General features: G+C 40.7%; 1 protein-coding gene across 2 annotated transcripts in view; it reads right to left on the reverse strand.

Moving 5' to 3' along the window:
• Window positions 1-9,546, reverse strand: part of LOC120034168 (syntaxin-binding protein 2-like) — a 28,364-nt gene extending 18,818 nt beyond the window's left edge. For both annotated transcript variants that reach the window (XM_038980621.1, XM_038980620.1), the window contains exons 1-12: window positions 9,481-9,546; window positions 7,581-7,630; window positions 7,360-7,441; window positions 6,910-6,986; window positions 6,704-6,779; window positions 6,396-6,499; window positions 6,033-6,181; window positions 4,038-4,122; window positions 3,075-3,205; window positions 2,692-2,799; window positions 2,339-2,462; window positions 151-231 (exon numbers count right to left, since the gene is read on the reverse strand). In XM_038980621.1, the coding sequence (XP_038836549.1) occupies window positions 151-231; window positions 2,339-2,462; window positions 2,692-2,799; window positions 3,075-3,205; window positions 4,038-4,122; window positions 6,033-6,181; window positions 6,396-6,499; window positions 6,704-6,779; window positions 6,910-6,986; window positions 7,360-7,441; window positions 7,581-7,630; window positions 9,481-9,517 (1,104 nt within the window). In that variant the 5' untranslated portion in view covers window positions 9,518-9,546. The remainder of the gene's footprint in view (window positions 1-150; window positions 232-2,338; window positions 2,463-2,691; window positions 2,800-3,074; window positions 3,206-4,037; window positions 4,123-6,032; window positions 6,182-6,395; window positions 6,500-6,703; window positions 6,780-6,909; window positions 6,987-7,359; window positions 7,442-7,580; window positions 7,631-9,480) is intronic.

The following is a 9,546-nucleotide window of genomic DNA, read 5'->3' on the forward strand; positions in this document are numbered from 1 at the left end:
GCATATGGTTTCATAAGAGAGAGAGGGAGGGAACTTGACAGCACCCTATATAGTGTACTACTTTTGATCAGATCCTTGTGGGTCTTGGTCAAAAGTAGTGCACTATATAGAGAATAGGGTGCCATTTGGGACTTTTGTAGTAACACTGACCTGTTCCACCTCACACAGCTTGTCCACCGAGGCTTTGAATTTCTTCATGCAGGCCTCAGCCAGGTGCAGGTGAGTGGAGTACTGCAATCAAACATTAATTATTAACTAATAAAAAGTTGATGTCATCACTCCACACTATAATAATACTCCACTTTGTTGTTACAGCCTGAAATCCAAATGGATTAAATTCTAGTTTCTCACCCATCTACACACACACTACCCCATAATGACACAATCAAAACATGTTTTAAGAAATATTTAATTGTGTGTGGGGGGTGAAATACAGTAGGAGGAATATCCCTTTGATATGGGGTACAGCAATGAAGTAGTCATTCAAAAATCATAAACACTATTATTGCACACAGAGTGAATCCATGCAACACAAGGCCAAATCTACACTGGAGTTGCATTTACACAAGTTTTCACACCCCTGAGTCAATACTTTGTAGAAGCACCTTTGATTATACAGCTGTGAGTCTTTCTGGGTAAGTCTCTAAGAGCTTTCCAAATCTGGATTGTGCAACATTTCCCAATTATTATTTTCAAAATTCTTCAAGATCTGTCAAATTGGTTGTTGATCATTGCTAGACAACCATTTTTCAGGTCTTGACAGATTTAAGTAGATTTAAGTCAAAACTAACTCGGCAACTCAGGAACATTCACTGTCTTCTTGGTAAGCAACTCCAGTGTAGATTTGGCCTTGTGTTTTAGGTTCTTGTTCAGCTGAAAAGTGAATTAACCTCCCAGTGTCTAGTGGAAAGCAGACTGAACTAGCTTTTCCTCTAGGATTTTGCCTGTGCTTAGCTCCATTCCATTTATTGTTGAATCCTGAAAAATTACCCAGTCCTTAAAGATAACTGAACAGGCTTCCTTCATTTCACTCTGCCAATTAGGTTAGTATTGTGGAGTAACTACAATGTTGTTGATCCATCCCTAATTTTCTTCTATAAACAGCCAATAATTTCTGTAACATGGTGAAATCCCTGAGCGGTTTCCTTCCTCTCCGGCAACTGAGTTAGGAAGGACTCCTGTATGTGTGTAGTGACTGGGTGTATTGATACACCATACAAAGTGTAGTTAATAACCACCATGTTTAAAGGGATACCCATCTACCAATAGGTGGCCCTTCTTTGCGAGGCATTAGAAAACATCCCTGGTCTTTGTGGTTGAATCTGTGTTTGAAATTCACTGCTGAACTGAGGGACCTTACAGATAATTGTATGTGTGGGGTACAGAGATGAGGTAATCATTCAAAAATCATAAACACTATTATTGCACACAGAGTGAATCCATGCAACTTGTGTAACTTTAGCAAATGTTTACTCCTGAACATATTTAGGCTTGCCATAACCAAGAGGTTGAATACTTATTGATTCAACACAATTTGACATTATGGAGTATTGTGTGTAGGCCAGTGACAACATTTTAATTTAATCAATTTCAAATTCAGGCTGTAACAAAACGTGGAAAAAGTCAAGGAGTGTGAATACTTTCTGAAGGCACTGTAGAATGAAGAAATGCTACTGGGCATGCATTATAAAAAAAAAAGTGGCCTGCTACACCAGATGCGCAACGTTTGCAGAGGGTAATACGCTCCTATTAATTTATATTTAAAAAATCAGGCTCGCACCCCTTGAGTGTAAAATTCGCAGCTTTTTTTACGTGCAGCTCACGCCCGAGAACAATGACTTCCCCTTTTGGGTGAGGATCATAGGCGACATTCAGAAAGAGACTGACGGTAAATAAGAATGAATGGTTTGACTAACTGATGTAAGAGATATTTATATCTTTAGAGTTTAGTCAGGAGATAGTAACGCGTTAAATAACTTTCCGTGGTGCCCCAGACTACTACTTAATTGTTATATGATTAATTTAATTGCGTAATAATTGAACGTGGTACGTAATCATTTTATAAAATAACAGCCAAACACATTAATGATAGTCGAGACACGACAGTAGCTTGCACTAAGCTTTCAGCGTAGCAGGTAAAGAACATACTGTTTGCTAGTATGGACATTGGAACATGGCCCATGTCTTTGCCAAAACACCCAGGTGCTTTTCTATATGCTATTAATGGGAATAGAACACGTGTTGACATTTAGACTGACAGTATGTGATCACTGAAGAGACATGAAAGCCAGTCTCAACCAATCAACTGATTATAGATGGAAAGATGAGGAATACCCACCAAGCTGAGTTCCTTCTGGTACTGTGGCATCTTCTTCAGCATCTGAGACAGGTCTTTGATATTGGCCTTATCAGTGGACATCCTCTTGCTCTCACAGAAAACACGCAGCAGCTCCGTCACTTTCCTGGAACACGAACAATGAGCATCAACATCTGACAAAGACTATACCAGGGTTGGGTTCAATTCAGTGTTCAATTAAGAAAGAGTTCACAATATACATTTTTATAATTCACTTCCTGAATAGAACACTAAACTTACCTCAACCAACTCTGGATCATATCATCTCTTATTGGTTGAGGTTAGATTAGTTAAAAACACTAGTTGTATGCAATCTTAATGATAGTGTGTCTTACTTGGTGACGTCAGCTATGTGCATGTGTCTCAGCTGGATCCACAGCTCATCGTCTTCGTCCAAGAGAACCTCCTTCTCCTTGGAGTCCCCGATCCCAGTCGTCTGATATCTACAACACACAGGGATCGTATTATACAGGGTATACATTCGTACTATGTATAGCTACATTAACAATAATAATGTCGGAGAAAGGTTATACTCCTAACCTGTAAAATAACCTGTAAAATAACTAACCGAAATGTAAAACTAACCCTTAACCAATTCTGAAATTAAGAATCGTTTTGCAGGTCAGGAGTGTCTGTATAGCATTTTCCATATGTTCATCATAGGCCCTGGTCAAAAGTAGTGCACTATATTGGGAATAGGTTGCCAAACTAAGCCTACTTATAGATGTCCTGTTTGATGTCCAGAAGGTCATAGACCATGGCCTGAAAAGTCAGCTCGTGCAGAATGGGAGAGATGGGGTCAAAGCCACGATCCACAATTAATAGCTGTGACCTGGCCTTGTCAGGACCCTGAAAACACATCAGACATGTCATGTCAGGGCAAGAAATTATATCTAGAAATGTAACTTATTAATTACCAGTTAACCACTTCAATGCTTTGGCAGAAAGGACATATTGTTTTAGATCAAATCTATTGCCTCTAGCTCCACAATAGAATGTCAGGAATGCTTTTGGGTAACAGGTTTAACCAACAAGTCACCCAGTTAGTGCCACTATCAGACTTTACCACATTCAGAATAGTTCGCCCCCTAAAGTACAACCACAATAACAAGAAAATATCTATTCCTTGTGTATTCTAATACCCTTTTCACACTGTACTGCGCCGATTATGCACCAACCACAGTGGATATTTTGTTGTGAAAAAAACATATCCAAACCAGCACAGTACGGTTCTGCACAATAGTGTGAAATTGGTATTACTGTGCTGGGTACTGAGGCAGAGAGACCATGGAGAAGATAAGAGCAGAAATGATATCAAATGAATACATGCCTTCAGAAGTCCAACACAGGCTTAAGGAAATGCCAGCTAGGAAAGACAGAAAAGGAGAGAAAATGCAGCCGAGCAGAGTGTAAAAGATAATTAACAGGAAATCAAGTGAGAAAGTAGAAGTAGCTATGAGAAACTCCCATAGATGTAAGACTTTCAAAATGTTTCAATAATCATATCATAAGCCTAGTATCATAAAGACAAATCATTTGATGGTTTCTGATAGAAGTCATTCAATGCAGTGTATTTTCAGGGAGTGAATGGTCATTTTGAGCCAAGCAGACATGGTACTATTAGTACTGTAAAGAAGTGTTGTGTATTGCGAGAGGTGGTGAGGCGTTGGTGTCTCCTCACCTCTCCCATGCTGGGGTTGTCTGCTTTATGGGCGTTCAGACGCTGATACACCTCCTCAGCCAGTCTAGCATTCTCCTCAGGACCACTATGGTAGAGGGAGGGAGAGAAAGAGAGGGTAACTTGCAACTGAACTAGCAGAGACACTCAAGTACAGTGTCTTGCGAAAGTATTCATCCCCCTTGGCATTTTTCCTATTTTGTTGCCTTACAACCTGGAATTAAAATAGATTTTTGGGGGGGTTTGTATCATTTGATTTACACAACACGCCTACGACTTTGAAGATGCAAAATACTCATTGTTAAACAAACAAGAAATAAAACAAGACAAAGACAAGACAAAAAAATTAAGAAAAATTGAGCGTGCAAAACTATTCACCCCCCAAAGTCAATACTTGGTAGAGCCACCTTTTGCAGCAATTACAGCTACAAGTATCTTGGGGTATGTCTCTATAAGCTTGGCACATCTAGCCACTGGGATTTTTGCCCATTCTTCAAGGCAAAACTGCTCCAGCTCCTTCAAGTTGGATGAGTTCCGCTGGTGTACAGCAATCTTTAAGTCATACCACAGATTCTCAATTGGATTGAGGTCTGGGCTTTGACTAGGCCATTCCAAGACATTTAAATGTTTCCCCTTAAACCACTTGAGTGTTTATTAACAGTATGCTTAGGGTAATTTTCCTGCTGGAAGGTGAACCTCCATCCCAGTCTCAAATCTCTGGAAGACTGAAACAGGTTTCCCTCAAGAATGTCCCTGTATTTTGCGCCATCCATCATTCCTTCAATTCCTACCCGTTTCCCAGTCCCTGCCGATGAAAAACATCCCCACAGCATGATGCTGCCACCACCATGTTTCACTATGGGGGTGGTATTCTCAGGGTGATTTGAGGTGTTGGGTTTGCGCCAGACATTGTGTTTTCCTAAATTTTAGTCTCATCTGACCAGAGTACCTTCTTCCATATGTTTAGGGAGTCTCCCACCTGCCTTTTGGCGAACACCAAACGTGTTTGCTTATTTTTCATTAAGCAATGGCTTTTTCCTGACACTCTTCCATAAAGCCCAGCTCTGTGGAGTGTACGGCTTAAAGTGTTCCTATGGACAGATACTCCAATCTCTGCTGTGGAGCTTTGCAGCTCCTTCAGGGTTAGCTTTGGTCTCTTTGTTGCCTCTGATTAATGCCCTCCTTGCCTGGTCCGTGAGTTTTGGTGGGCGGCCCCCTCTTGGCAGGTTTGCTGTGGTGCCATATTCTATCCATTTTTAATAATGCTCCGTGGGATGTTCAAGGTTTCAGATCTTTTTTTATAACCCAACCCTGATCTGTACTTCTCCACAACTTTGTCCCTGACCTGTTTGGAGAGCTCCTTGGTCTTCATGGTGCCGCTTGCTTGGTGGTGCCCCTTGCGAATTCTGGGGCCTTTCAGAACAGGTGTATATATACACTGAGATCATGTAAAAGATCATGTGACACTTAAAGTCCACCTGCGTGCAATCTAACTAATTGTGTGACTACTGAAGGTAATTGGTTGTACCATATCTTATTTAGGGGCTTCATAACAAAGGGGGTGAATACATATGCATGCACCACTTTTCTGTTTTTTATTTGTTTGAATTTGATTATTTTTTTGATTTCACCAATTTGGACTATTTTGTGTATGTCCATTACATGAAATCCAAAGAACAATCCATTTAAATTACAGGTTGTAATGCAACAAAATAGGAAAAACGCCAAGAGGGATGAATACTTTTGCAAGGCACTGTGCCCAAGAGAAAAAGACGTGCAAAAAGACCATTGAAGACAGGCTCTTTATGTAAGACCTGTGTGATGAGCTTTGAAAAAGTGACAATTCGCAATCCATTTGGGGTATTGCTATCTTTTTCCACTATTGGAGGACCAAAAGTATCTCAGATGAGCACCCAATTGCCACTGAAACCTCTGGTAGCACTTGCATGCCTGTATTTATCCGACATGTCTAAGTTAAGGTATGGTGTGTATAGGTACCTGCGGTAGCGGATGGCAGGGTACTCCTTCAGGGTGTCACAGAGGGTGGCGATCTGCTCTGCCAGAGTCTCCATCATTCTGTCTTTATTCCCATCTCCAACTGGACTGTAGAACAAGTGCAGGGAGCTGGGATCGTCCAGGGAAAATACCTAGAATAGTGAAGGGAGGGGAAAGGCATGAGGGAGTGAGACCGAGAGCTTACAATTACTGGTCATTTTCACAGGATACTCCTTAGAGCGATCAAACTACCATAAAATGTGTCGTTTTCAATGGGAGGTGGCAATATGAGACTTTTGCCAATTTGGCCATGCGACCAGAATTGAGTGAAGTTCAAAGAAGAAGGTGCTGTAGGTAGGTACCCACCTGGGATTCGTACGGCAGGAAAGCCACGTTGATCTCCTTCAGAGTCTTGATGACTCTGGCAACTCTGGACCTCCCAATGTCAGCAAACAGAGCATCTGGGCAATCTGCAGGATACGTGATTGGCACAAAACCAACAGTTACTTAGAATTATTTTAAAACATTCATGCTTTTAGTCAATTTACAAGGTTCATCTCATTAAGATTTCGAATCTCCTTTCGAGACATGACAAAACACTAAATGTTTTGTATCAGACGAGGGAAGAGTAGTTTTGATGAAGTTGTATAACACTTTAAAACAAACGGTCTTACTGTCTGTAAAGAAGATGTGCGCCGCTTTGTAGGTGAAAGCAATCTCTTTGAAGTCATTGATAAGAGCATGAACCGACTGAGAACATCCGCACACACACACAGGTGAGAAAAAGAGGAAGATGAAGAGCGTGAGATGGCTTTACAGCAATACAGGATATGGCAGTTGATGACAGTAAAGTGGGAATGACAGGGGAAACACTTCTCACCTTCTTTGAAGGAGAGATCAGATAAATGGCCTCCAGGCTGGAGATGGGTTCCCTGCGCTTGTTGATGTCCTCCACAACTGTGGGAGGAAAAAGATGATAAGTTAGTCACTGTACATCCTAACTGAAGAACACCTCCACAGACACTCACTTCCTCACACTATGACCCATACCGGGCGTTCAAATAGTTTTTCTTTCAAATACTGTTTAATTGAGCCTGTCTCGAGTGCCAGATGGGAGGGGTTGGGTTTATACTTTTGGGGTTATTTATTCCATTGCACCAGACAAGCTCAGTCAAGCACAGCTTAAGTATTTGAAAAAAAAACAACACTGTTTGAACCCAGGTCTACTCTGGCCCTAGTTTAGAATGATGCCTGGGGTGTCCCTTGATATAATAAATAGTTGTTGACAAATACAAGTCTAGCCCACTGGCCATCCAATCCCAACACTTACTAGTCACCCCCTCTGCCATGATATCTGACATCTTGCAGCAGGAGGACAGGATTCGCATGCTGATGTGGTCCACAATGAGCACCTGGACAAACAGAGATGGCCGTTATCAATTAATATTAAATTGATCATTAGGCTATCATGATAGACAATTTGACAGAGTCAGACATGATGTATTTTGACCTGGATCTTTTCAGAGCAACGCTAAATACTTTTTACAATACCTTCCATTCTCCATCCTTCTTCACACTTTTGATAACTCCATTCAGGATTTCTTAAGAGATGAGGAAAGACAGACAGAGGAAGTATGAAATATTACAGTACCAAAACTGAAATGTGTCCAACAACTCAGTTGCATTTTAGAGTTAGAATGCGTAGTGGTGTTTATTTTACCTGGGGGCGGTCATAGACCGTCATAGACAACAGTAGTCTAGGGTCTGGAATCAGTTTTTTTCCTGGTTCCATACAGAGATCTCTTAAAGTTGACCCAATTGATCTATGTTTTTTCAGATGGCATTTGTTAGCCAGTGTCAAACAGTAACTAATTGGGTATTAAAAGGCAAAGGACCTTACACAGGTAGTAGGTACACATTGTCTTCCTTCACATGCATAGTTGATCACAAGGCAACCCACAATCAACTCGCTACACCCAACTTGACCTACTGTTCCAATCACTGCTTCCTTAATAAAGTCAGCAAAATGCAAGGGAACGTTGTAAAAATATGACCCAGGATGACAGCCTCACGCCCAAAACTTCCCACCCTCCTGACCAACGCATTCAATGCTTCCTTCAATACCCCCCACTGAGTAAACAGTTTGACCACATCATTAAAAATAAAATATATATATATATTTTTTAAACACTGGCACATCTTGAGCACTGATCCACAACTGGAAAATACATTTAAAGGAACCCAAGGGTAGGTCTTCAGACGCGCCCCCAACATCAGTCAAATGGTGGTGGGGTCTGATCTTCCACCAGTGCCACGTAGTATCTTTCTAGACAATGTGCCGGACAGTAACTATAGATGTGGCGGATGTACCCAGTGTAACTTTACAAACAAATGCAAAATTATCCAATTACTGTGAAGGCCATTAAGATTAAGGGCATCATCACATTCGAAAAAATGTGATATACCTGATCAAGTGTATGTGTGGTCTATGTAATGTAGGAAAAACAAAACGAGCTTTGAAAACAAGGATAACAGAACACAGCAGTAATATCAGGACCCTTGACCAGAGAAAGCCTTTGGCTGCACATTTCATGGTGACTCGTCACAACATTAGCTCTTTGAGATACATTGGCATCGAACATGTTGAGACTCCTAGGATGGAGGGCAGATACTGATAATCTATTATTGAGAAGAGAATTGTATTGAGTCACCGTTTGTGTACCATGTCTGAACCAGGAGTTTGATATCAGACCATTTCTTACATGAATGCCATTTTCATTTGTCTTGCCTTCCAGGTCATCTACTTGGTAATTTTGTAAATATATATTATTTTCTGGAACTACTACATGTACCCATCTCATTGTTATTAAATTATTAGAGATAAATTGTTTTGCATCCACCATGCGTCATGTCCGCAATGGTCATGCGAGGTGAAATATGTATATTTTGGGATGTGAGCACTCAGTTTGTTCGACATGTTGAGGATCCGTTTCGAATCGAAACTTTGTCAATAAAGCAGTGAATTGGGAGCTTTAACAGTGTGCGGGACTCCTTGTTCTTTAGTATTCTTCATTAGCCCAGCACCTATGTTTTTAAGGATGTACGTATGGCCACAAACTTTTCTTAAGTCAGCAAAACACTCACATTTTAGAGCCTACTTGAAATACTACTACTAGTGATAACGCATACCCTTCCCAGTCACATTTTATATTTCAATTTTAAATAGCCTAATGACAGCTAACTATCATAACCAGGTATTACTAGGAAGCAACTTGCTTGAGCGACGAAGGCTATGTATCGCTAACTAAACCAGGCAGTTTGTTTGGATGTTTTCTGTTCTTAATTTTATTGACAACAAGCTAAAAGCTTGATGGTATACAACATTCAATATTTCTACCGCCGAACAATAGAGATTTGATAGTTATAAAAATGAACACATTTCTTGACTTACTCTCTCCGACTACCGCCTTCAGTCCGCTTGGAGCCATCTTGACACTTCCGTGTTGTCGATTCTTTT

The sequence above is a fragment of the Salvelinus namaycush genome, chromosome 41 (genome assembly GCF_016432855.1).
Source record: "Salvelinus namaycush isolate Seneca chromosome 41, SaNama_1.0, whole genome shotgun sequence".
NCBI lineage: Eukaryota > Metazoa > Chordata > Actinopteri > Salmoniformes > Salmonidae > Salvelinus > Salvelinus namaycush.